This window comes from Ovis canadensis, chromosome 1 (assembly GCF_042477335.2).
Source record: "Ovis canadensis isolate MfBH-ARS-UI-01 breed Bighorn chromosome 1, ARS-UI_OviCan_v2, whole genome shotgun sequence".
NCBI lineage: Eukaryota > Metazoa > Chordata > Mammalia > Artiodactyla > Bovidae > Ovis > Ovis canadensis.
Window position 1 is genome coordinate 3,858,292 of NC_091245.1, and position 26,757 is coordinate 3,885,048.

The 26,757-nt window shown below is 64.6% G+C and overlaps 1 protein-coding gene across 4 annotated transcripts; it reads right to left on the reverse strand.

Annotated features, from left to right (window-relative positions):
* ESPNL (espin like) lies at positions 1 to 26,629 on the reverse strand. Of its 4 annotated transcripts, XM_069583843.1 has the most exons (12): positions 26,229 to 26,442; positions 25,614 to 25,961; positions 24,217 to 24,407; positions 21,657 to 21,843; positions 19,157 to 19,339; positions 14,900 to 15,031; positions 14,259 to 14,330; positions 8,730 to 8,844; positions 7,634 to 7,746; positions 6,529 to 6,726; positions 2,710 to 4,326; positions 1 to 2,593 (listed from the first exon to the last, which is right to left on the reverse strand). In XM_069583843.1, exons 1-11 carry the CDS (start codon positions 26,358 to 26,360, stop codon positions 2,737 to 2,739), a joined length of 3,261 nt encoding a protein of 1,086 aa, XP_069439944.1. In that variant the 5' UTR covers positions 26,361 to 26,442; the 3' UTR covers positions 1 to 2,593; positions 2,710 to 2,736. The 4 variants fall into 4 exon arrangements, with proteins under 4 accessions (XP_069439944.1, XP_069439961.1, XP_069439952.1 ...); XM_069583860.1 differs by having other exon boundaries at positions 1 to 4,326; positions 26,229 to 26,629; XM_069583851.1 differs by having other exon boundaries at positions 1 to 4,326; positions 7,634 to 7,743.
* Positions 26,630 to 26,757: the final 128 nt, after the last annotated feature.

Here is a 26,757-nt window from a genome sequence, read left to right on the forward strand (position 1 = left end):
TTGTAAAACAATGAACATTTATTATCTCACACAGTTTCATGGCTCTGGAAATGCTTTAGTGGGTGGTTCTGCCTCAGGATTTGTCCATAGCTGGTGCCAAGTGGCCCACTGGACTGCAGTCATGGGACAGAGGCTGGCCTGGAACAGAGGTCCACACCAACCTCTCCGCAGCACCACTCCTAACATGGCGGCTGGCTTCCCCCAGAAATAAGACAGCAACAAAGATGGGAGTCTTTCATAGCCTACTTGGAGGTGCAGTCTGTGGCTTCTGCCATATTCCAAGGTACAATGAGGGAGGGACTTCACCAGACGTGGTACCAGGAGGCAGGCTCACTGGAGGCCTTCTTGCAGGCCGGCCTCCACAGCTGGCTTTGTTCCTGCAGGTTCTTTACCACTGGCGCTACCTGGGAAACTAGCTTTGTTCATGGTTTCTTTCAAAAGAACTTTAGAGGCATTAAAAAAAAAAAGTTTGACACTTCTAAATCCAAGCATTGATATTCAAAGAGCTTACACTGTTCCAATATTTATTCTCCTCCTGAGAAGAAGGTGACATTCTCTCACCGCCTTGGGTACAGTGTCTTCTTCGTATTTGTCCTGCACACATTTACAATGGGCCAGGGAGGGAGACCGGGCTCCCCTTCTCCAGTATCTTCCCGACTCTTCTGGAAGCCCCTGGTTCTGCACCTTGTGTCTGGTCACCTCACTGAAGTCTGCACCCTCTGGATCCCTAGGTAGGGGCTCTGGGATCCTCAGTGGGGTTTTGACAACTGAATGCCAAGGTTAAAGGGCCCTACAGCTGAACGTGGCCTTGAGGGGCCAGCCCCCCCCCCATGGCAGTGGACACCTGCTCCCCACAGGTGAGTTGCTAGTGGGGTTCTGAGGTCACCGAGCATCAGAATCACTTGGAACATCTTTTAAATAGCAAACCAGCTTTCTCTGGCCCAGTCCAAGGGACTCCGGGTCCCTGGGGTGCTCTCAGGATACGGTGTATTTATAAGGAGGCTCCCAGGAAACAGAGTGCCTGCAGGAGGACATTTGGGCAGTCACCTGAGAATGCCCAACAGAGAGGTCCTTACCCTGCGCCAGGCCTCACGCTGGGGTCTGAGCACCCCCCACCTAACCCTGGAGCCCCGATCCTCCTGGAGTCCTGGATGCTCATGGGAACATGAGGCTTGGGGCCATGGAGGGCCTTGCTCAAGGCCACAGTGAGTGGGGGGTCGTGCCCGAACTCAGGTGTGCGGGCCTCCTGCGCACAGTCTCCTGAGCAGCCCTGGCCAGCCGGCCGCCTCTGGGACTGGGCTCCGCATCTGCTGCCCACCCTGCTCCTACCTCCTCGGACAACAGGGTCCTGTAGGTGGCCCAGGGGAGGAAGGCCTCAGGGCGCCCAGCACCTTCTGACCCCCCACCTCCAGGCTCACCTCACCAGCCCGGGCAGCAGCAGCGTCCTGCGGACCAGCCCTTGTCCGGCTCCAAATGTCAAGCTTCAGGGCCAAGAGCCAGGGCCTCAACACCGTACAGGATGCTTGTGGCTGCCTGGGGCTAGGGCCGTGCTCCTTAGCACGCTGACACAGCTGGAGAGTGTCACTGTCATCCCAGGACAGAGACCCCCGTGGGGGCTTCAGTCCACCCTCGCCAGGACCCTGGGGGTGGGCGGGTCCACACCACACCCCCATTTACAGATGAGAACATGGACGCCCTGTGGGGTAAGGATGCTGCTCTGGGGCTTCGGCTGAGCTGAGCACTGAGGTCTCAGTGTCCCCCAGCAGGGCCCTCTCTGGGCTCAGGGCAGCAAGCACACATGGGAAGGCGGCAGGAGCGGGTCTGTCTTTAGCAAACTCACGTCTGGTGTCGACCCTGCAGGAGGGTTTGGAGCCGGAACCCAGTCCAGCACCGCCCCCCTGACTGGTCCGGGGAAGCCCCAACAGCCTGACACCCCCCATTTTATTTCTTCCTGAGCATCCCTCTCTGAGACGTTGGGCCAGCGGCACGGGAGGACTCCCTGGTCCCCCACAGCTGGCCTGAGCCCTCCAAGCTCTGCAGGCGGGGAGGGACAGCCAAGAGAACTGTCATGGGGGGCTTCTGCAGGGAGGTGAAGGCTGCGGAAGGTTCCTGAAGCCTCTTCCCCACTCCTGCCTGTGGGGCCATCGCGCAGCTGCTGAACACCTCTCCCTGAAGCTCCCTGGACTCCGCACGCTGACCTGGAAAATTCGGGAGGGAAGCCCAGTCTGACAGGAAGGCCTCCTGCCCACCAGATCCCGTTTTCCTAGCTCCTCCCTCACGTCACAGGAGGGGGAGGGGGGCCCAAGGTCACCAGAAGGAATGGAGGCGGCACTGGAGGAGGGCAGACAGAGGCTCAGGACGCGGCCAGAGCCACAGGCACAGGAGGCACTGGGAGACGGGATGTCCTGGCGACTCAGCAGGGACTGGAGGGTGGCCAGTGGGGAACAGGCTGGCATCACAGGCGCCCAAGGGACGTGCAGGCCGAGGGCACGGGCGGAGCTGGCGAGTCATCCCAGGGCAGGGCGACTGGGGTCCCGAGAGGGCTTCTCGGACACGGCGGTGACAAGGGGGGCTCTGAATGCAGTCTTGCAGCCTAGGAGGAAGCCATCGGGGGGCAGACATGGATGGCGGCACGCTGAGTCCCTGACGGCCTGGCCACCAGGCGGGCGAAAAGGAAAAGAGAAGAGAAGAACCAAAACCAGCCCCAACCTGCTCCGGGAGGAAGGCAGGCCCACGTCACTCCCCAAAGCCGAACATCTCGGCTTCCTTCTCCTTCCAGAAGGCGAAGCTCCGGTCGATGTAGCCACAGATGTCTTCGCTGTTGAAGCTGCCCCGCTGGGGACCGGACCCCAGCCTCTGTGCTGCAGGCTCGGGGCCGCGGGGACCGGCGTGGGGCAGGGGCCTGAGCGGGGTCAGGCCCGACTTGCGGCCAGGCTCCGCGTCCCGGGCGGGACCCCGGCTGGAGCCGAAGAAGCGGGCTTTGATGTCCTCGAAGCCGTCGGTCCAGGCACGGCGGCCAGCGGCCACCTCATCGGTCACAGCCTTGTGGAAGGCGCGTGCCGCCTCCCAGCCGTGGGCGCCCAGGTGCTCGAAGACCTCGAAGCACAGCAGATGGCGTGTCTTGCGCTCCTCGGCCGGCAGGTCACACTCCAGGAGCTGGAAGTAGCCCAGCATGAAGAGGTCCAGCGTGAGGCTGCCATAGGGCACGGGCGCCCCGTCCACGTGGGGCAGGAACTGCTCGGGGGACAGGGGCCCGCGGGGCTGCCGGCTCAGCCGCCGCAGCTGCCGGGCGGGCACGTGGGCCAGGATGGCCTTCCAGTGGCCCAGCAGCTGGGCGATGATGCTGCGCTGCTGCCAGAGGCGGCCGGGCCGCGGGCTCTCGCTGGGCAGTGGGGAGGGTGGTGGAGGGCCACCGACAGCCTCCTGCCCCTGCAGCCCTGCACGCTGCGCCTTCAGGGTCCTGCAGGCCGCCGTTCTGAGTGCCGGCATATAAGCCGACTTCTTCCAGTGGCTGAGGAAGAGGGTGACGATGCGCTCCTTGCGGAGGCTGGCCAGGTCTGGGCCTGGCACAGCGCCCACCTCTGACGGGGCCTCCTCACAGCTGATGCCGGAGTCGCTGGCCTCCTCCGTGTCACCTGGCCCGGGGTTCTCTCCAATCGGGCCGCCGCAGGGCGGGACGGGGGCAGGCCAGCAGCCCCTTGGGCATGACCCCGGCTGGGCCCCCAGCTCGCAAGGGCCAGGGCTTGGGGTGCAGGGCTGGCCGGGGACTGACTCAAAGTTGCCGCGGAGTGTCCGCACAGACACCCCACTCTCTTGGATCTCGCGCTGGGCCTCGCTCCTTGGGGGGCTGGCCTGGGCCAGCCTGTGGGCCTCCCTCTGGGCCTCCAGGGGGCCCCTCTCCTCGCCCTGCACCAGCCCGTTCACACCCTTCAGAAGCAGGGACAGGCTACGCACCAGCCGGGCAACGTGGCTGCACCAGAAGGGCAGGGGCTGCCCACCGGGTGTGGCCTGCGAGGCCCCCTCCTTGGAGCCCCGGGGCTCGGCCTCCACGGCCTCCAGCCCGGGCCCCGGGGACAGGAAGCGGCTGTTGACGGTGATACTGACCAGGGGCGCAGGCAGCAGGGCCTGCAGCTCGGCCGCCAGCCGGCCCAGCTCATTCTCGTACTCCTGGCAGCGGCGCCGGAGCTGCAGGTCGGCGATCTGCTTCTCCAGGTACACCAAGTCGTCCTCGGTCAGCAGCTCCCCGAAGGGGCCCAGGATGGCCTGGTGCGTCTGTGAGTACCGCCAGGCCGCCTGCTCCATGGGGTCTGCGCGCCCGCCGTCGTCCTGGACACAGGGAGGGCAGGTCAGCGGGGACTCAGCCCAAATGGTGTGCTCCTGCTGGACACCAGCTCCCCTGGGTGGCCTGGCCCCAGGGAGTCCTGGGGACCCTGGCTGGCCCCTGCCTGGGCTCAGAGGGTAAAGGAGGTGACAGGCCAGCCCCAGGCCACAGCCCGAGGCTCAGGGCAGTTCTCACCCCGGGAAGAGCCAGCCTTGCCCTCAGAAGAGGCAGGGGTGCCTCTGTTCTGCCACCCCCGAGTCCTCCTCCTCTCCTCTGTGGTGAAGTCAAATATTGTCCCCAGAACCCTCTGGTTCCCTGCACAGGATGTCCTGAGGGTGGGCAGTGTCCCCAGGGAAGGGCAGCCTCCAAGTTCTCATGGCATGTGGCCAACTTCACCCTCAGAACATCACCCCTCAGGGCTTCCCTGACGCCAGGATATAGCCCGACTCCCATGCTTGCAGTCTGTGGAAGACAGACACAGAGCCTCCCAGCTGGGGTCCCTCTGGGTGGCTCCGTGCCCACCCGCTCACTCTCCCAAGACCCCTGAGCGAGGCCCTGTGTCTTCCCCGTCTCACAGGTCAGGGGCCTGAGCTCCTGCCTGGTTGCCAAGAAGCCAGGTGGGCACTCGGTATAATGAGCCCCCACGAGGCCCGGGGCAGAGAGGGGTGTGTTCGGACCACAAGCATCAGGCTGGGAACTCGCAGCCAATGGCCAGGCTGTGTCCAAGCCCATCCCCTGCCCCTTCGGCCTGTTTTCTGTTCTGTGTTTCCCTGAGTTCACACACCCTTGGCTCTGCCCTAAGGTCAGATTCTAAAAGGCCTCCGGGTTGTGGCAGGATGCCCCACCCACTCCTGCCTTGCTCCACCCCCAACCCCACGGTCGTCCTGACAGCAAGGACAGGCTGGGCCATTAGACCAGAGTCGCCCAACAGTTCTGAGATGAGGGGGAAGGCATGCCGAGAACCCTGCAAGAGCCACTCCTCAGAAGTGCAGCTAACTCCGGAGCAGGGGGTTTCATTTCATTTGAAATAGCAGCTTTAAATAGCTGCAGCTGCTGGGACAGATTGAAGGCAGGAGGAGAAGGGGATACAAAGGATGAGATGGTTGGGTGACATCACCGACTCGATGAATATGAGTTTGAGCAAGCTCCGGGAGTTGGTGATGGACAGGGAAGCCTGGTGTGCTGCAGTCCATGGGGTTGCAAAGAGTCGGACAAGTTTGAATGACTGAACTGAAATAGCCACACATGGCTGGCCTTATGGTACCGGCAGGGCAGCTCTAGACCAAGGGTTGCAGAATACATCATTCAAGACAAAGCCGCACCCCGTCAGGGTACAACTCTAGAAGAGCTGTCCAGAGAGCGGCCAGAGGGAGTCAGTTAAAATCCAAGTCAGACCAGAGCCCTTCCCTGCGCAGATTCTCAGCGGCTCCCGGAAGGTCCTGTGATGCCTGCCTGTCCCCTCTCCGATCTCACCTCTGCACCACCTCCCCCTGCTTCCCACTTGAGCCCATCCACCTTGCCTCCGGAGCCTCGTTCACTGTTGCCTCTACTCAAAATCGCTTGTCCCTCACCCCCGGAGGCCTTGCCCTTCACTTCCGCCTGACTCCGGCTCAAGAACACTCTCCAGAGAGGCTGCCCCTGAGCATCTGGACAAAGCAGCCCCTCCCCTTTCCACTGTCTTCTTTCCATAGCAGTTGGACCCTCCTCCCCCTTCCCACACCCCCAGCACAGTTGCCCAGTCCCCCCGCCTTCCCTGATGGAATGGAAGCATTAAGGGGCAAGGCTGGTCCCCTTCACTGCCGAGAACAGAGCCTGATATGCGGTGGGCACGACGTACAGATCGTGAGATCAAAGAGCACTTGGGCAACACATCCCCAAGGCAGGTGAAGGGGCCCTGCTCACAGCCCTCTGATCTGGTTCAACCTCATCGTCCGGCAGAAGAGGAAGCTGAGGCCAGAGGGAAATGCAGTAGGGTACCCGGGTCTCAGGAGTCGAGGTGTGGTCTCAGGAATCCACCTTCCACGTCTACCTGCGGGTACTAAGCCTCCTGTCCTGCCCCTGCCCTCTACACCCTGGTCCCACCCGGGCCCCGCCCACCTCCCGCGACGCCCCGCCCCGCCCCGGCCCCGCCCAGGTATGGCCCCGCCCCATGCCTGATCCCACCCCACGCCTGGCCCCGCCCCCACCCTGGCGCCACCTTGGCGGACCTGGGCCTCTGGCGCTGCTGGAGCTGTACCCAGGCGCGCCTGCAGCTTCCGCACCATCACCTGCCGCTTCCACTCAGGGATGGGTCGGCCGCGCTCATCCCGCGTGGGCACCAGCCCGTCGAGGTCGCCTAAGGGCATCCCGTCCAGCTGCAGCGCGACCAGACTGTCCGGAGCGCCTCCCGTCGCCGTCTCTGCCCCCTGCGTGCACGCAGGCAGGTCACTGGAGGAGGCCCGTAGGAGCCTGCAGTTCAGGAGCAGCGGAGGGGAGGGCGGTCCCGGAGGAGCACAGCTGCGTGCCGCGTGGGGGCTGACCAGGGAGGACAGAGGAGCTGACCACTACTGTACCCCCAGCCTGTTCAAGTGTGAGGATTCGGAGCACAAGGGCCTCCTGTCCCTGTAGGACCCCGGTATGTGTGGGGAGGCTCGCAGGCTGAGAGATTCCCCGCTCCTTGGTACATGACTGAGAAGAGGTTGCTCAGAGCATGCCACGTGGATGGGGAAACTCCTTTGGGAACAGCTGCATAGAGAGTCTGGTGGTCAATCGTGGACTGCAGGACTTGTCAGAGCCTTTAATGTGCTGTGTGCTGTGACTGCACTTGCCAGACTTGCACAGAACATCGCCGGGTCTGGGAGCTCCCAGCCCCCGGTCAGTGAAAGGGTGGGCTGGATGCATAAGGGACTGGTGCCCAGAGAGGAGGAGGCGGTGTGGGCCAGTGGGAATTGCCAGGGGGTGGGGGGGGCAGACAGCAGTGGGCACCGGGCCCAGCCTTCCCGTGGACGGATGCTTTCCTGGATGGTGGAAGCAGCATCTGTCAGGGTGAGGGGCTTGACCCACTGGGACCCCCTGGGATCAGAGACCAGTGGCACGTCCACTCTGTTGGGTGGACAGTTGCTCATGGCCTTGAACTCCCATCTCCCCAGAAGCTGGGTGTGCCCCCCACCCCGGGCCAGCCAGTCACTCCACGGGCCTCGTGGGCTCCACCTGGAAGGAAGGGCCTGGCTGCCCCCAGAGTGACCTGGCCAGGGCCGGCATTGGTGATGCTGAGAGGCCAGCTGGGCCTGGGCTGGGGGCCCTGGAAGACAGCGGCACGGGGAGGGCACTCACCGTGGGGACGGCCGTGGCACTGGCGGTGACTCTCGGGGTGGCCGTGTGGGCTGTGCGCTCCCTCAGAGGAGGCTGGTCTGGCTGGCCGGGCCAGGCCGGGCTGAGAGATGCTGCTGCCAGGAGGAAGTGGGAGCTGGTGTCGGCGAGGCCAGGGTTGGGGGGCAGAGGATCCCAGACCTGGGCACAGCCAGCCTTCCTGAAGGACCACTGGACTGGGGGTCAAAGTGGCCAGCCCCCTGACCAAGTGCCCTGGGCAAACTCACTCATCGCTGCGATCCCACGGGTGTCCATGGGGCCAGCTCCAAGCCCGGCCAGCTGGGGAGCCTGCACTTTCCCTACCTCATCCCAGCCACGGCCTGTCCCGCACCCCCCCCCCCCAGCTGTCCTACGGCCTGGAAGGAGCTAGAGAGGGTGTAGGGGTCGGTAGTCTGGGGACCAAAGGCAGCCCCATCAGACGGCAAACCTGTCCTTTTACGACTCCTCCCTCCACTGCACACACAAACACATACACACACACCCCACGTGTGACTACATAACCACCACCCATTGCACCACACTTATCCTCACTACACATGGGGCCTGCTGACATTTTTCACGCTATCCCATTCTACTTCATTTTGATAAATGCTGGTCAGAGCCCCCCTGGTGGGTGGTGACCTGCCATTTGAGGACCGCCCCCCGCCCCCTGCTGGAGTCTCAGGAACCGCAGTGGACAGAGCCGACCTCCGCGGTCCCTCCGGGTGAGCTGAGGCCCAGAGAAGGGACGGGCTGCCCGGAGCCCCAGCGGCAGGAGAGCTGGGCTGCAGGCGCTCGGAGCTCACAGAGATGCCGAAGGACTGCGCAGGAGGCGGTTCACCTGTGGTCATGGAGCGCTCTGTCCTCACTTTAGCAAGGTGGCAGGACGATAATGGAATCCTGGAAGAGCTGGGGGGCTGGCCCCAGCCTGGGCCTTGGTGCCCTCTGTGCCCAGCTGTCCAGCCTTGCTGCTCCCCGCACTGCAGGCCCCCTAGGAGGACCTCAGAGGGGAGGCCAGCAGGGCCCAGTCCTTGCACCCCTAACCTGAGCCAGCCCCCACCCCGGGGATGCGTTTACTCACGGGTGGGGTTCCCGAGGCCTATGCCCCCACTTCTGCCTTCCTCCGGGGGATGTCTGGCAGCCAACAGTGGAGGAGGGGGGAACGGCGGGGGCGGGGGGGTCATCAGGAGCGGCACCTGAGGGCAGACAGGCCTGGTCAGCCGGAGGCAGGGTTGAGGGGGCCTTGATTTGGCCTGCCATGTGGGGGTGGGGGGCACCCAGCCCTGGCCTGGTCTCCCTGGGTTGGGGCTAGGAAGGGGATGTGTGCGGGGGCGAGGGGTAGTACCCCTGGAGGTTATGCCCCCTGTGTCTCTCCACCCTGGTGGGCACACACACCTACCCCCATGGTGAGCCCCCATCTCCAGGCCCAGCTCGTGAGCTCCCTCTGGAGGCAGCTTAACTCTGGGCTCTTGGTCAGAGGCTGGCGTCCCCCTCGTGCTCAGCACTCCTTGGCCTTACAAGGGATGCGTGCACACACTCACACCTGCGGGCACACGTGCCCATTCACGTACATGCACACACACACACACACCCCTTTGCCAACTGTCCCGACAGCGCCGAGACAGACTGCCCAGACTTGCGCCCGTGCTCAGCCCTGGGCACAGAGAGAACCCCAGCAAACCTGGACGTGTTCTCAGCCCTGCACCTCAGAGCAGTGGCGCAGTGCCCAGGACCCACCCCGCAGTCCCGAGGAGCCGGGGGCCAGGGAGGTCCACGTCTGGGCTGCAGGGGCCCCCACAATGCAACCCCACGTCTGCCCCAGGTCTGGGGCACCTCCACCATCCCCCCTGCCCCCAACACTGACTGGTGGGCAACCAGGAAGAGTCCTAGACCTGGAGGCATCCCTGTCCCCCATCCCCAGCGCAGCCCTGCGAGGCCTCCGCTCTGGCCTCTGACCAGCAGGTGCCAAGATGGCTGGCCGGGCCTGGCCAAGCAGAGACTGGGGTGCACAGGCCGCCGTGTGCGGGACTGCCCTCGCTGCCTGCCTTCCCAAGCCCCGCCTCAGGTGGCAGAGACGTTCTCCACAAGGACGTGAGCCATCCTCCAAGGGCTCTAGAGCCAGGCTTGCTGCCTTTGGGTTTAAAGCTGAGCGTCGCAGGCGGGCTGACTCCATCTTGCAGGTGGCTTGCCTCCTGGCTGCCCCCCTGGTAGCCCTGATGCCTGAAAACACACGCCCGCCCCAGCTTGGGGCTCCAGCAGAGGGCCACCACTCACCCTTGACCGTCAGACCGAAGCGCCTCAGCCTGCTCCCTCCCGTGGGCAGCGATGGTGGGTGAGGGCCTTGGGGCTCCCAGGCGGGCGCTGGAGAGAGCCCGGGCCGGGCGAGGAGCTGGATCAAACCTGCCCCACAGGGACGCGTGGTTTGGGCCCAGTGCGGGCCCCACTGTCGAGCGGGTGGCTCGATCCACAGCGCCATTCAATATCCTCTCCTCTCCCTGTCCTGAAATCCTCGATCAGTTTCTAACAAGAAGCCCACGTGTCCACTTTGCGCGAAGCCCTGCCTGTGACGACGTAGCTGGCGCTGCTGGGGTTAAGTCCCTCGGCCGCCTGAGTGTCCCCAGCTCCCTGCAGGTGGGCCGGGTGTCAGGTGGCCGCCCCGGCCTGGGGAAACCCCTCAGAAGAACCCCTGTGGCTACAGCCACTGCCTCAGGGCCCTCCGTCACATCCCAGGACCCTCTGCACTCTGGGGCCACCAGGAGGGGAGCCTGGGGCCCGAGCGCTTATCTGCCTGTCGCCGGCGCCTCCTACCTCTCTCTGCAGACACTGGTGCCCGGAGCCCAGGAGCCCGGCCTTGGCAGGAGCGTCTGCCAGCCCCCAGCCTGGGAGGACCCTTGGAGGCAGAGACTGGGCCGTGAGTGAGCACAGGGAGCGGAGCCATCTGGAGCCGTTGGGGGGGGGGGGGTGTCACAGCGCCCGCCCCCCGGAGCAGGAGGCGTCACATTAATATTTGAAGGCAGAGGTGTCAGGTGGCCTGGCGGGCTTTGGGCTGGTGTGGGATCCCTTACCACCAGGCCTTAACCCTCCCCCAGACAGGGGCCGGGGAAGCAGACCCTCCGGAGAGGGAGGGGAGACCAGAGCTCCTTGGTCGCACAAAAGAGACAGCACAGAGGGGTCAACCAGGGCAGCGCTCAGGCACGGCTGGGAAACAGATTCGGGGAGGCAGGGTGCCTTCTCAGGGGTCCATGGCAGGGACGGGGCAGGGCTGGGACCAGGATCCTACTTGAGACCACCCCCCCTTGCTCCTGCCAGGACTGAGCCCCTCGGGTCACTGCTCCTTCAGTCCAGGACCACCAGCCTGGAGGGAGAGGCAGGCGAGTGGGCCTCTGGGGGAAGCCCGGCACCAGTGGGGCCCCTGGTACCCCCGCCGAGGATGCCAAGCCCTGGCTGCTGCTCGCCCGCCTGCCTTGGCACAGGGGACCCAGAAGGAAGACGAGGCTGCGCACACTGGCTACAAGTCAGGGGGCTCCCCGGCTCGGGGTTCTGCACTGTGACACAGATCTGCGTGCAGCGGCCATCTGCGCTGGGATCGGTCACCCTGGGACTTCAAGGGCGGGGTTCTGACAAAACACGCCGCCTGCTCCCTGCCATGTGCCACAGACCTGGGAATCTCTGGTCTTCCAGCGTCCGCAACGCAGGCATGAGGTGGCTTAGGAGCCTGAAGGAGGGTTGAGTCAGACCCCAGACCCGACGGCTGGGGAACCCGATGTGGATGGTCTGACGGACAGAGTGGGGCTGAGCCCCAGGCGCTGAGCCGGACAGAGCCTCCCCGGCCGCCCCCGCCTGGGAGCCCTCGTGGCTCACCATACCCCCCGCACCCGTTTGAATCTGCTCTCTGGGGTGAGGGGAAAGGGCCTCCCATTCCCGGCAGAGTGCAGGGCTCAGCTGGGGTGGAAGGAATAACGGAAAGGGCAGGACGTTGGTCCAGGGCCCAGGGGAATGGACCTTGGCCCCAGACCACCACGCCAGCAGCCTGGGAGGCCACATGCCACGGGTCCCTGAGGCCAAATTCTGCTGTAACGCTCCCCAGGGAGAAGCCCCGGGGAGTCGCTCAGCATCCCACAGGCCTCAGTTTCTCTGCCTGTGCTGGGACTTACCAGGAGCCCCTGGCAGGGCCTGGCATACTGTGGCACACAGACCTCCTTGCCGCTGTTAGCGTGGTGTCACGAGGATCTCTGAATTTTAACCAGGATGGGGGTCTGCTGTGGCGGCCCCTGGTAACGGGAGTATTCAGAAAACTAGCCAAGACTACGGGACCTGGGGGAGTGCTGCTGGCCTCTGGGTCCTGACAGCCAGGCGTGTCCAAGGTTGGTGGTCAGCCGGCCTTGGGTTGGTGACCTGCCCGTGGTCCGGTGTCTCTTCTTCTCTGTTTCTGATGAGATTTGAGCAGCGCCACGCCTGCTATGCATTATACATGGAGGACCGCTGTGGCGAGCCGGGTTGCAGGCCTGTAACGCCACCCGGGCCGAGAAAATCATGACCCACAGATGGGTGCTGGACACCCAGGCACCATGGCTGAGATTGGGTTACGGACTGCCCTTCCCCCAGGGGGGAGTAGTCTGCCTCGGGAAGCCCCTGGCCCTCTCTGGGCCTCAGTTTTCCCATCTGGAGAGTGAAGGGGTCTGAGGGCTCCTCTGGACCCCGAGCGGGTGCAATTAGCCACTAAACCGGGCACTCAAGGCACCCCTCTAACCCCCAGCGAGGCTCCTCCGTTACGTCACACAGATGAGAAAACCGGGGCTCACAGGTGTTCAGGACTTGGGAGTGTCGCTGGGCCAAGAAGGGTCACTCCAGGTCTGGTGGGCGTGAGTACAGGGGTGGGGGGGCGGCGAGCTGAGAGGCTGGGATCGCCCCTGCGTGGAGGGCTGTGCTCACCCCTCTGGATAGCTGCTCCTAGCTGCGGCAGCCCGGCCGATCTATCCCTCTCACACAGCCCACACCCTGAAGGTTTGGGGTGCAGGGAGCCCCCTCTAGCCACTGCCCAAGCCCTCCTCACTGTGCGGAGGTGACCCCAGGCCTGGGGAGCGGAAAGACGTGGCCAGGGTCAAGGTGGGACGGCGCAGGCAGCGGGGGGAGCACCTGTCCAGCCTCACCCCCAGGCTGCCTCTCCCAGGACCCACGACGCCCTGGGTCGGAGGCAGGTGGCAGGGTTGAGAGGAAAAGACAGGCTTTCGCCACCTACTCCGAGCCCAACACAGGAAGAGGCCCCGCGGGCGACCTCTGGATATCGCGTTTCCATCAATATTGCATCGGCCCCCGCCTCCCCCAGTCCGGCGGCCCCAGCTGACGGCCTGCCCTCCTGTGGGGCCGAGACTGAATGTCGGGGGTCGAGGGTGACCCCAGACAGCCCCGGGTGCAGCGGCTCATGGGGAGAGCTCATAGCCTGATGAGCCTGCCCCTCCACCACACGGGCAGGGCAGGTGGACGGCCTGGATGCTGCGGGCCTGCAGGCCGGGTGGGGAGGCTCCACGGACCGCCCAGGCCAGCATGGGGAATCCCAAGTGAATTGCTGCCTTGTACCCCACGGTGACACCAGGGGAGACCGCCAGCACCAGAAGGAACTCCAGGAAACCCGATGTGGGCTGGTCCCCACAACCCCCAGCAGAGGGGTCAGCCCAGAGTCCCACCCCTAAAAGAGCCGGGCAGAGCGGCCAGGAGGGGTGGGCTGGTGTGCCAGGGCCTGGGGAGGGGGGCTGGACACAGAGATCCTGCTCAGACAGAAGGCCCGGCCGTGGGCACTGCTGCGTGGGCTGGGGGCAAGCCAGAGACCCCCGGACAGGGGCCAGGAGGCACCTCCCTGCTAGCAGAGGGGTCACCCAGCCTACCTCCAGGCTAGCCCCAGGGCCCACAAAGAGGCCAAGGACGCGGGTGCCAGGCCATCCCCAACCTGCGGACCATGGAGCTCTGTGTACCACACCAGGAACCCACACAGTTCCCTCAACTTCTGGAACCCAAGCCAGAAAGACAACTCTTGTCAAACAATAGCCAATTCAAAGAAAGTATGAAAGTGAAAGTCGCTCAGTCGTGTCCAACTCTTTGCGACCCCAGGGATTATACAGCCCATGGAATTCTCCAGGCCAGAATACTGGAGTGGGTAGCCAGCCTTTCCCTTCTCCAGGAGTTCTTCTCAACCCAGAGATTGAAGCCAGGTCTCCTGTATTGCAGGCGGATTCTTTACCAGCTGAGCCACCAGGAAAGCCCATAGCCAATTGAAGGGTCAGTAAACAGTAAACAGATGGCTTCAAGCAGTGACTGCAGTTCCTGTGTCTGAAACTAGGCTACCGAGACAAACCAGGACTCCAATGCATGTGCCCTGAAGCACCCCCAGCCCCCAACCCCTGGCCACCCCAGTGCGGGTGTTGGGCGGTGGAGACCGGCTCTCTCAGTGGTGGCCGGGTGAGGACCATCCCACTGGCCCAGGGCCGGGGAGGAAGGCGGCTCTGCCTCCGTTGTCCTGGACAGTCCGCGGGAGACGCCCCGAGGGAAAGGGAGGCAGCCCGGGGTGGGACCCAGCGTGGGGGCACGGTGCCCCCGTGGGCCTCAGTGTTCTCACCTGAGGTGGGGGCCAGCCAGTCCCAGGGACACCTTCTGAAGGGGTGGCCAGTACAGAAGACTGCGGCAAAATCTGTGCAGGTTGGCAAGAGTCAGTCACTGCCCGGGGCCTGGCAGGGGGTACTGGGGGGGGGCCTGGACCCCACGCTGACGGAGCTGCTGGGCTCCCCCCTGCACACCTGCACGCCCACTGCTCCACTGATTCAGCAAACACGCGCGGCCCGTCAAGGGCCGGGGGGCCGGGTACACGGGGTCCCTGCCCTTGCAGAGGCGAGGCTGGGCGAGGTCATGTGCCCAGATGGGAGCCCCCCTGAAACTGTCCCCTTCTGGGCTGCACAGAGCTGCCCGTCCCCTGGGGTCACACCCACCCGAGGATCTGGGACCCCACTCCCACCCCCGGGGTGTCCTCAGCCTGACCCAGCCGTCTGGCCTGAGCGTGAGCTTGGGCTCTGGGGCCTGGGTGGCGGGCAGACCTCAGCGGAGCTCCAGCCGTGGCCCAGCCCTGGTCCCCTTTGTAGCCCCGGCCCCCTCACAGCCCAGGGCCAGGCCCTCCCCTGCTCCCTCCCGACCATGCAGTGTCCAGGTGAGCTTCCCAGCCATCAGCACAGGGGGGCCCTGGAGGGAAGGGGCCGAGAGGCTCACCGGCCGGGTGCTGTCCCGCAGGTACTGGGCACAGTCGTGGTGGCCGTGGTACTCCGCCAGCTCCGCAGCCGTGTAGCCGTCATCATCCCGCAGGGCGGGGTCCACGCGGTGAGACAGCAGGGTCTGGCAGCACTGCAGGAGGGGGGCGGACACATGACCACCGCCAACTCCCTGCACCCCTCAAGCTGAGCCACCAAGGCCTGAGCCCCCGCCTGACCCGGGCCGCCCCTTCCTGGCGGCATGGGGTCCCACAGGCATCAGCACTCCGAATCCGGGGTAGGAGCCCCAGGTGCCCTCGCTCAAAGGCTCGCTGAGGGCCCAGATGGTAAGCAGGCGGCACAGTGGGATCCCAGCCAGGCCACCCGACCCTGACTTTGCCCCTGTAGCCCAGGCCTTGGGTTTAAATATGGAGCCGCTTTCCATCTTTACAGCAACTCCTGTAGGGGTATCCGTTCTCACACTAAGAAACTGGGGTGCAGAGGCTAAGAAAGACGGCTCTGCCCCCAGGTCTCTGGGCGGTGCCCTCGCCCGCCTCGCCCGGCCTGCTCCCTGGCCTCCCGCTCAGGCCTGGTGCTCAACAAGGCCCTCCTCTTGGCTCCGGGCCCAGGGTGAGCTCCGGCGGTCCTCACTCCCTCTCCAGTGTCTCCATCTCTGACCATCCGGCTCCTGTGCTGGCCTCACATGCCCCCTCCCCGGGTCAGGCTGGCGCTGGGTCCCCAGTTTCCCTCCTGGCTGGGCCCCCGGGACTGAGAGGAGAGGAAGGCGGGAGGCTCAGCAGCGGGGAGCAGAGGAGAGGATGGAGCGTGGAAAGCGAGAGGAGACTGGGCTTGTGAAGGCCCTTTGTGAAGGAGGCTGCGGTGGGTGGGGGGGGGGGTGTGCACCGCAGGAGCGCGCTGTCTATCTAGAGCCTGGGGGGCAGGGGTCACAAGAGAAGCAGAGTGGAGCGGGGGGCACTGTGGTGTGGGGCCTGAGCCTAGATGGGTCTGGGGCAGCGGCCCTGGGGACAGGGAGAGGAGGACTTCACCGCAGTGACGGCCACCAGAGCGGGTGGCTGTGAGCCAGGGGCAGGAAAGCAGATGTGGACCTGAGCAGAACAGTCTGTGCCCGTGCCTCCATTTTTCTACAAATCTGAAACAATTATAAATTCTTCTAAAATAAGAATTTATTTTAAAATACAGAGTGGGCATCATCAGAGAAATGCAAATCAAAGCCATCATGAGGTACCATCTCACGGCAGTCGGAATGGCTGCTATCAACAAGTCTACAAGCAATAAATGCTGGAGAGGCTGTGGAGAAAAGGGAACCCTCTTACACTGTTGGTGGGAATGCAAACTAGTACAGCCACTATGGAGAACAGTGTGGAGATTCCTTAAAAAACTGGAAATAGAACTGCCTTATGACCCAGCAATCCCACTGCTGGGCATACACACCGAGGAAACCAGAATCGAAAGAGACACGTGTGCCTCAGTGTTCATCGCAGCACTGTTTGTAACAGCCAGGACACGGAAGCAACCTAGATGTCCATCAGCAGATGAACGGATAAGAAAGCTGTGGTACATACACACAATGGAATACTACTTAGTCATTAAAAAGAATGCATTTGAAGCAGTTCTAATGAGGTGGATGAAACTGGAGCCGGTTATACAGAGTGAAGTAAGCCAGAAAGAAAAACACCAATACAGTATACTAATGCATACATATGGAATTTAGAAAGATGGTAATGATGACCCTATATGTGAGATGCCAAAAGAGACACAGATGTATAGAACAGACTTTTGGACTTTGTGGGAGAAGGTGAGGGTGGGATGATTGGAGAGAAAAGCATTGAAACATGTATATTACCATATGTGAAACAGATCACCAGTCCAGGTTCAATGCAGAGACACGGTGCTCGGGGTTGGTGCACTGGGATGACCCAGAGGGATGGGATGGGGAGGGAGGTGGGAGGGGGTTCAGGATGGGGAACACATGTCCACCCATGGCTGATTCATGTCAATGTCTGGCAAAAACCACTACAATATTGTAAAGTAATTAGCCTCCAATTAAATTAATTCACACACACAAAAAATTAAATAAAATACAGAGTAGTGTGGGGTGATCATGTTTCCTGGATGATCATAATTTTCCGGAACTGTTGACAAATTTAATACCCAAAAGGCGATCAATAACGTGTGGACTCTGCTTCTGTCCTGGTTACAGCACAACCAGAGACATGGATATGAGGCGGGTATTGGACAGGCTGGAGAGTAGATGGCATGGAGAAGCTATCGTGGGGTTTCCCTGGTGGTCCAGTGGTTACGAACCCACCTGCCAAGGCAGGGCGACGTGGGTCCGATGGTCTGGGAAGACCATGTTGCAGGGCAACTAAGCCTGTGCGCTGCAAGTACCGAGGCCAAGTGCTGCCAGTACTGAGGCCTGCAAGCGCTAGAGCCCGGGCCTGCAGAGAGGCGCCGCCGAGATGATGGGAAGGCCCTGCACCCCAGCGAGGACCCGCTCCCACTCACCACAGGCGGAGGAAGCTGGAGGGGTGGGGGGCAGCAAGGAAGACCCAGCACAGCCAAGGGCCGAGGGCTTCCTGCCAGACGAGGACGGAGAAGGAGGGTGGCTCTCAGCTCTGAGGCTTGGGTTCCCTTCCTCTCCCACTGAGGGAGCAGGGTGAGGGCCTCAAGAACCCTCGGCTTATCTGCTGAACCCCCTGGACCCCTATAGAACACTTCATTTGCAAAAAGACGATGCTGCTTAAAAATAAAGTTGGCAGGGCGCTGCTCCGGCCACCCTCGGGATTGTGCAAGCCGTGGCTGGTAGGGGCAGGATGCTGTCTGAGCCACATCACCCTGGCTCAGGGCCCTTCCAGCCACCCGCGGCCTCCCATCCCAGGCCCCTCTGGACACCACCCCCATCATCTACTCGGGTACAGGACACCAGGGACCACCCCAGGCCCCTCTGGACGCCATCCCCATCATCTGCTTGGGTACAGGACATGAGGGACCACCCCAGGACCCTCTGGACGCCACCCCCCCGCCTTCTCAGGTACAGGACACCAGAGACCAACCCAAGCCCCTCTGGATGCCACCCCCACCGCCTTCTCGGGTACAGACGTGAGGGACCATCCCAGCCCCTCTGGACATCACCCCCATCGTCTGCTCAGGTACAGGACACCAGGGACCACCCCAGGCCCCTCTGGACGCCACCCCCATCATTTGCTCGGTGAGCCCACAGGGCTGAATGCTGGCCTGCAGGGTGAAAGGAGGGGGTGTGGCTGGGGGGGTGGGAGGAGCAGGAGGGACCCCCTAGGCTCCTGAGTCAGGAAGAAGTATTCAGCCTTGCTGCTGGGCATCATGCCTCTCTCAGATTTATCAAAAGGACCGCGTGCCTTCCTGGGACTCTGGGTGGCTGCCCTGTGCTGCTCATGGGCCACCTGGGCCCAGGAACACTTGAGGTTCCAGCGGGAAACAGCTGTCCAGAACCGAAGTCCAAAATGGGATACTGGGCTGCACCTCGATAAAACACCCACCCCTGCCCCTCGACTAGCCTCTCCGGGGCCTGCGTGGACGGCGACCAGCTGATCCGGGGGCTGTGGGAACGCCGTGGGAAGATCCAGGAGATGCTGAGGATGCACTGACCCACTTTGGAGCCCTGCCGGGTGGTTCTGGGGCGGGCGGGCAGAGGAGTCATCCCACGTGTTCGCCTCGGATGCACTCCACTCAGACGTGGCCTTGCCTTCGCAGGAGGTCTGTGGGCAGGTGGCGCCAGTGCAGGGCCAGTGGCTCACGGCCGGGTCCACTCCCGGGGCTGGCCCTCAAGTGTCGGAACGCTGACCCTGCCTACTCCAGGTTTCCCAATGCTGCTTCCTGGGCCACGTGCGCCCCTAGGTTTATCTGGATCACAGCGAAGGGGCTGACCTCACACCCCCGCGGGGCTCTGCTCCCAGGCGGAGGGGGCCAGCAGACCCCCTCCTGGGAGGACTAGCGGGAAGATTGACCCCTGAGCCGGCACCCAGGGAGTCTCTGAGCGAAGGGAGGCGTCCCGCGCTGAGGGCAGAGCGTGGGCTTTATTCCCAGAGAGATCTGAGTCTGAGTCTGCATCCTGGGCAATGGCTGCCCCTCTGCGGCTCGGTTTACCTGTCTGTAAAAGGGGCTAATAATGTGTATCCTATAGGGTTGTGTTGAGGGTTCGGTGACTCATTCACAGGAAGTGGTCCAGGACTGCCAACTCCCGGAGGCTCCTCTGCCCACTCCCCGCCCCCAAGCGCCTTACCTCCATCTGCCCGTTCTCCGCTGCATCGTGGAGGGGGGTGCCCCCCCAGGAGTCTCTCATGATGGGGGCGCCCATCAACAGGAGCCGGTCCAGAATGGGCGTGTGGCCGCCCCGAGCAGCGAAGTGCAGGACGGTGGCCCCCTCGTCATCCCGAGCTGTCAGGCCGACGTCGGTGAAGGTGACCTGAGGGCAGAGGAAGGGGGAAGGGCCAGTTGAGGCCGGACGGGGGCAGCCACTCCCTCCTCGGGGCAGGGGCCCCTGGGGACAGGGCAGGCTCCTCTTGTGCGCCCCAGGCAGCCTGGGTCGGGGGGCAGCAAGCTTGGTGGTTTTACTGCGAGATTCCACAGCCCCCAAACTTGCCCCAGCCCAGATCTTAAGCTGAACACCCCCAGGGGCGTTCCCACTTCAAATAAAGAACGCCTTTGGGCAGCACCCCAGGCCAGTAAACAGGTGTTTGCTGATGAAGGGAGGCCCTCCTGGCACCAGGCCTGTTTGCATCCTGACCGTTACAGCTTCAGCACCAAGATGCAGGGTGCTGGGGGGCAGGCCCTGGCCAGCCTTCCTCAGCACGCTGTGGCCTGGGCCCCATCCCAACGGCAACCTTCCGGCCAGCCCTCCTCACAGCCCTCGTCGGCCCCTCTGTGAGGGCACCCGTGGGCTCTGGCCAGCGGCCCCCAGCCTGGACCGCGTGCCCCCAGGGCAGCCACGTGACCCCTGCCAGCCCGAGGCCAGAAGGGGCTCTTCTTCCACCTTCCCGCCGGAAGGGCCGGTGCACGTGGCGTCACCCCCTTTTTCTCCCTCTTACTGCTTTGAACGCAGCCAACCTTCTCCATGAAGCCGAGGCCAGGAGAACAGCAAGGATGTGACCGGGTGTGAACGGCCTGCTGTGTTTCCTATGTGGAAGGGATAACCTTTCAGTGGTTTAATTCCCAGGGCACTGCAGCCAAATGCTGGCTGATTTGACATTCAAATGTGTCTGTCATAAAAAGGACAGCATGCTGGGAGGAGAGCACCTCCTATCAGCCCGCTCCCCCAGGGGAGCGGGGCCCCAGCCCTGAGTCGGTCAGCCAGGCTGGATGCTGCGCCCCCTGCCTGTGGTCCATCCTGCAGGAGGCGGGGTGGGGAGGCCCATGTGGAAGAGCCTTTCTGGCCCTGGGACCCTTGGCCACAGCTGCTTCTTCCTGGGATAAGCCCCTGTGAGGCTGCCCTGGCGGGGGTGGGGGGGGGGCGCTGTGTGGACCTGCCTGCCACCCCCCGGCCCCTGGGCACCCCCACCACTCTGAGACGCCGCGCGTCCCGCCGACTCACTCCCACCATGTGTGCTAAGCACGTGCTGCCTTTGCGCCCCGCGGCCAGACCAGGCCAGGACTCAGGCTCCCGCAGCGCTGGGAGTCCAGGTCTGGGGACAGGCACCTTTCTGAAGTTCACCATCTGAACTACAGGTGAGAGGGTGGAAGCACAGCTCCAGCCGAGGGCCAGGGCGGGGCCGACGCTGGGAGCTTTCTCCCGAGAGTGCGGCTGGCCCGGTGAGGGCAGCTGCAGAAGGGGGGCCGGGGGGCGGCACAGCCGGTGCAACGGTGGGTGCCGGCGGGTGCTCCAGGGGCCAAGGGCCAGCCTGGGAGAGGCGGTGGTGAAGGCAGGCCGGAGTCAACTGCTGGGGGCTTCTGAAGCCAAGGGGAGTGGCGTGGCGGGAGGCCAGAGGAGATTAGTCCTTCCCTCACGCAGCACCCCACAGCTCTCACCAAGTGCCAGGCGCAAGGAGCGGAGCAGCCAGACTGAGTCCCTTCTCAGCCACCTCTTGTCCATCTGCCCCTCCAGGGAGAGACTCCCCACGCTGACCCTTGACCGGGTAACGGAGACCCTCTCCATAATGGAGACCCTCTCTGTAATGGAGACCCTCAGAGCTCCCGGACACCGCACAGGCCTGGTTTTCCAGGACGGAGGCGGAAGTCCCCAGCCCTGAAAAAAGTCTTAAGAAAGCATCCTCCCCCATCTAGGTCACTCTGTGTTCCTTCTGGAAAGAGGCCCAGATGGTGCCTCCGTGGGTCCAGAGGGAAGAAGACTGGGGCTTGTGGGGCTCCCCACCAGGGTCTGGGTAGCCGGGCATGGACAAGTGGCCAAGCAGCAGGGCCAGGCACTGCCTGGGCGGCCCACCCTGAGAACCCAGACACCCACCAGGACTCCGTGGGGGGGGCGGTCGGGAGAGCCCGCAGGGGGTGCTGCACACCCCCAGGGTCCTGCAGGGGCGGGTCTAGCCCACGGCCACCCCCAGTCGAAGCTCCCCGCTGTGCCCTAGACTGGGCCTGGCACGTGGGTGCTCTAAGGCGCCGCAGGCACATCTGATCCGCCCACCACCCGGTGGTCTCCGAACTTCGTGTGTGCGATCCGAGACCCAGGGCGTGGCGCCTCCGCCCCAGCCGGCCCGCTTGCTAGGCGGGAGCAGGGGCCAGCTTCCGCGGACGCCCCCCATGACCCGCGCGCGCACGCGGCGCCCCCTTACCAGCCAGACGACGAGCGAGTAGTGGCCGCGGGCGGCGGCCGCGTGCAGCGCGCTCATGCCGTCGAGGGCGCGCAGGTGCACGTCGGCGCCGCAGTCCTTCACCAGGAACTGCGCCAGGTGCAGGTGGCCCTCCTGGCAGGCCAGGTGCAGCGGGGAGGCGCCGCTGCGCGTCCGCCGGTTCACGCCGCTGCGGGGAGGCCGGGCTTCAGAGCGCGCTCGGCCGGGGGTCGCGGGGAGCCGCTCCGACCTAGGACCCAGATCTGGGCGAAGTGTCCCGGCACCTGGCTCTTTGCGGCCCCCCACTATCCGCCCAGCTTGTGCGCACCCCAAGGAATCCAGCTCCCTCAACTCGCCCCCAAGCTGTGCGCGCCGCCGGGGGTTGGCCGGCAGGGGTCTCCTCTTGGGGTGAATGGCCCAGCAGGGCCCGCAGTGGGCGGCTCAGGGAGCCTCCGGACCCGGGGCCTGCTCCGTGCAAGGGACCATTGTGAACAGGACACTAGTCCTTCCCGCCGCTCGCCGGCATCCGTATTCCAGGCCCCCCGTGTGGACAGACTGGGGTAGGGTAGTCAGGTTTCCGCATCCTGCTTTGCCTCCATGTGGTCATGGGGTCAGGTGAGTTCTCTGTCCCCTCTGAACCCCTGCAGGGAGCGGGAGCCCCCTCCCCCAAATCGGACCCCACCCCTGTTGAAAAAGACTTCCTCTCGGGCTCCTGTGGTCTCTGCCCCTGGGCATGTGGGCCATGGGCAGCGGGCTGTCCCTGTGCTTGTGTGTGTGTTAATGTGAAATCACACGGATTTCAAATGGCAGAAAGTACTTCTGATACTCTGGTTTTTCCAGTGGTCATGTATGGATGTGAAAGTTGGACTGTGAAGAAAGCTGAGCACCGAAGAACTGATGCTTTTGAACTGTGGAATTAGAGAAGACTCTTGAGAGTCCCTTGGACTGCAAGGAGATCCAAGCAGTCCATCCTAAAGGAGATCAGTCCTGGGTGTTCTTTGGAAGGAATGATGCTGAAGCTGAAACTACAATATTTTGGCCACCTCATGCGAAGAGCTGACTCATTGGAAAAGACTCTGATGCTGGGAGGGATTGGGGGCAGGAGGAGAAGGGGACGACAGAGGATGAGATGGCTGGATGGCATCACCGACTCGATGGACATGAGTTTGGGTGAACTCTGGGAGTTGGTGATGGACAGGGAGGCCTGGCATGCTGCAATTCATGGGGTCGCAAAGAGTTGGACACGACTGAGCAACCGAACTGAACCGAACTTCTAATACAGCCAGTCTGAGAGACACCCTGTGGCCGGCCAGCCCCGGGCAGCTGGTGTGGACTGTTTGGGGAAGACAGGCAGAAGCGAGTCTCAAAGGCCTTTCTTAAAGGCCTTGGAAGGGAGAGGTCGGGACGGGAAAGCCCAGGAACGGCAGCACTGTCGCGGGGCAGCCAGGACGGCCGGCCAGCTAACAAGAGCCCCGCAGGAGAAGAAGTGTGGTCAGAGGCTCGGGGGAGAAAGGCCAGCTCAGGTGAGGGGTGGACAGAGTCCCTCTCCCAGCCAGGACAGCCATCCTGTGGACAGGCGGCTGCGGCAGGCCACAGACGCCGCACCCCCAGACGGCCAGTTACAGGCCCGGGTGTCTTCCGTGGGGCCAGGACCGCAGCCGGGCCCAGGACGGGGAAGGGGCGGGGGGCAGCAGGCCCTTAGCTGGGCCTGTCCCCTCCCTGCCTGTCGGCCTCGCCCATCCGCCGACTCGCGCCAGTGGGACCGGGCGTGTGGAGGGAGAATCCAGGTCCCCACCTGGGGGGCTCACTGCCCTCAAGCCCAGGGCTCACTCTGCTCCCTTCCGGACGCGTGAGCGGTGACCTTCGCGGCCCAGCGGGGAACGTCAGCCCCTGAGACGCCACCAGGCCGCGGGCGCGGTCTGAGCCTGCAGGGGCGCTTCTGCTCCAGCTGCGGAAGCAGCTTCCGGGCTTTCAGCTTCCGCTCAGGCGCCGAGCCCACCCGGGTCTGCTCTCCGCCCGCCCCTGGCTCCAGGCCTCGCCCTCCGCCCCTCCCGGGGCCTGTCCCTCTCCCCTCCCCTCCCCCCTCGTCCTCCCCTCCCCTCCCCCCTCGTCCTCCCCTCCCCCCGCGTCCTCCCCTCCCCTCCCCCCTCGTCCTCCCCTCCCCTCCCCCCGCGTCCTCCCCTCCCCTCCCCCCGCGTCCTCCCCTCCCCTCCCCCCGCGTCCTCCCCTCCCCTCCCCCCTCGTCCTCCCCTCCCCTCCCCCCTCGTCCTCCCCTCCCCTCCCCCCTCGTCCTCCCCTCCCCTCCCCCCTCGTCCTCCCCTCCCCTCCCCCCTCGTCCTCCCCTCCCCGCTCCTCCACACCCGGGTCCCGCCACCCCTCCCCCAGCCCTCCCCTGAGGCCCGCCCCCTTCCCCTCCGCCCACCTCTTCCCCCCCACCCCTCCCTCTCCCCTTCCCCCACCCCTCCCCTTCCCGGGCCCCGCTCCCTCCCCTCCCCTCGTTGGGCCCCCTCCCCTCAGCCCGCGCCCCCGGGACACCCCGCCAGGCGGCGCCGCAGCCCCTCACCTGCGGTGGGCGGCGGTCAGGAGCTTCAGGCAGGTCAGGTCCCCGCTGGCCGCGGCGTGGTGCAGCGGCAAGGCCCCCTCCAGGGTCTCCAGCGTGGCCGCGTGGCCCTCGTGGAGCAGCCACTCCACCAGCGCCGGGTGTCCGAAGCGGGCGGCCAGGTGCAGCGGGGAGACGCCCGACGCATCCTGGTCCTACGGAGGCGCAGGCGGCCGGTGAACGGGCGGCGGGCCGGACCGGGCCTGCCGGACAGCCGCCTGGGACCGCACCGCGCGGACCCGCCGCAGAGCTCCCACCCCTCCACCTGGCTCCAGCGCGGGGGTGCGGAGGGGTCTCCTGGATTGAGCCAGGCCACCGGCTCCCAGTCCGCAGCAGGGCCGGGACCAGTCAGGGCTTTTGGGTCCAAACCCCTGATCCTGCACATGCGAGCCCCCTCCAGGCTGCAGTCCCGCCCTTCCCGCTCTCTGCTCGCCGTCGGGGAGGCACCACTAGCTCAGCTTGCTCGCCCAGGGCTGGCAGCCTGTCCAGGGGTGGTCCAGGGGCCTCTGCTCCGCCCTCACTCAGCGCCCACCCTGTGTCCCGAGTCCTCTTGCTGAGGCGCTTCTCCATCACGGGCATCAGCACACCTGGGTGTTCTCCCCGGCTCTGGACCAGCCCTGCTCCCGCCCTTGGGGCTGTGGGAAGAGCCGCTGAGGACGGCGGGGCTGCGGTTGTTGGACACTCAGGCTGTGTGACACATGGGTCTTCCCTCTCTGGGGACCCAGCGCTTCTCTGGGCTCCGGGAGGACTTCCTCTCTCCATCAGAGCTCGCTTGCCCACACCCACTGGGCCAACAGGGAGAGGGAGAGGCGGGCAGGAGAAATGTCTGCAGGGAGACCATCACTGAGCCCCGGAGCCCCCACCGGGGTCCCCCAGCACCCGGGGTGGGCCAGCACCTCCTGAGCCCTGGTACCTGCTAGGATTCTGTTTGCCCCGACCCTTTTCTAGACCCTTTGAAAGCAGACCCCACGGATCAGGCTTGATAAGAAGGAGACCCAGGAGACCCACCCCCCCTCTCCCCCCCCACCAGCAAGGCCAGCTGCTCTTGGGTGGGGGTATTGGGTGAAAGGACGAGAGGAGCTGCTCTGTGCTGGGCCTTGGGGAATACCAGGTGGTTCAGGGTGTGTCCATGGCTTCCGAGGGCTTTGCTTGGGGCTGGGGAGGGCGTGGGGTGGAGACAGGCTACTGTGTGTGCTGTGGGAGTCGTGTGGCCATCCCCCGCCCCCCGCCCCCTGCCGCCACCCCTGAGCAGCAGCCCAGGGCCCTGGGGAAGCCTGGGCTCCAGACCTGGCTCTCGGCTCGCGCCTCCCTGTGGACCCAGGCCCCACACCCTGCAGCTGCCGTTGCTGCGCCCTGCTCACCTGCAGCCCACAGCCGCCGTGGCGCACCAGCCAGCACAGCTCGGCCAGGCTGCCGGTGGCTGCGGCGTCGTGCGCGGGGCTGGCCCCGTTGTGGGCCCGCTGGTTGCCGGGCAGCTTGGCCCGCTGCACCAGGAACCTCACGCAGGCCAGGTGGCCGGCCCGGGCGGCGTGGTGCACCAGGCCAGCCCCCAGGGCGTCGGTGACATGCTGGCCCAGGGTGCCCGCCTCCAGCAGCTGCTCCAGGGTGTCCAGGTCCCCGTCCTTGGCGGCAGTGAACGCCCGCTGCTCCTCCATCGTCCACCCCAGCCGCCCGGCTGGCTGTCCGAGGCTCATGCAGGCCCGGGCTTCCTGTTTCAGGATGGGACGCAGCTCGCGGCTCCGGTTACCCGATAAGCGTGCACAGGGCAGATGGGAGGCGGCGGGGGTGGGAGGGGGTCAGGCCTTGGGGACCGGGCCTTGCAGCCCTGCCCCAGCCACTCCTGGGGCACCCAGAGCAGGGGAAGGGCCCACATCAGGTTCGGGTAGGCGGTGGGCACTGCCCTATGGCTGGACCATGCCTCCCCTTCACGTGGATCTAGGGCTGGTACGGACTTCCCACATCGAGTGGGTACTCACGGTTAGTGTCCTTTCCAGGAAGCAGTCAGCTCCCGAGAGTCTGCTTCCTCCGACTGGGGACAACCTCCGAGGGCCGTGGTGGGCTGTGCAGAGGCCGCCTGGGAGACCTTCCTCCCGGGAGGGCAGACCCATCCAGGTGAAGCCCTTTCTGGGCGTCTTACACCAGGTGCTGTAGTCTAAGTGTTTGGGCTGTGTCACCCACGGGCACCTAGGCCCGCTGCCCCCTGGGAACGCTTTCCTGGAGCCTGGCCTCAGCTGGCACTGGGGGCTCCACGCACCTCTGGGCAGCAGTGGCTCTGCAGACCAGTGATAGGCACAGGGCCTGGCACCAGACAGGAAGGCCTCTGAGAGAAGGGTGAGGGTCTCAGGTCCCCTCCCCAGCCCACCCTCAGCCACAGGGACCGGGGTTCATGGTCCCAAGCTCGTTTTTCAGAGCTGCCAAGTGTCTTTTCCCAGGCTGTTATCTGCAGTGGGGCTGGACACCCACAGTGCTTGCTGGTGAACTCGGGGCACCCCAGCCTCTGCCTGG

Bases quoted from the DNA above. Each gene is read 5' to 3' on its own strand.
- ESPNL (XM_069583860.1), bottom strand. From the start codon at position 26,360: ATGGGTCTGCCCTCCCGGGAGGAAGGTCTCCCAGGCGGCCTCTGCACA. The intron at 14,331-14,899 runs GTGAGCCTCTCG...CAACCTGCACAG, and splicing joins TGCGGGACAGCACCCGGCCG to ATTTTGCCGCAGTCTTCTGT. The intron at 6,727-7,633 runs GTGAGTGCCCTC...GCGTGCACGCAG, and splicing joins GTGCCACGGCCGTCCCCACG to GGGGCAGAGACGGCGACGGG.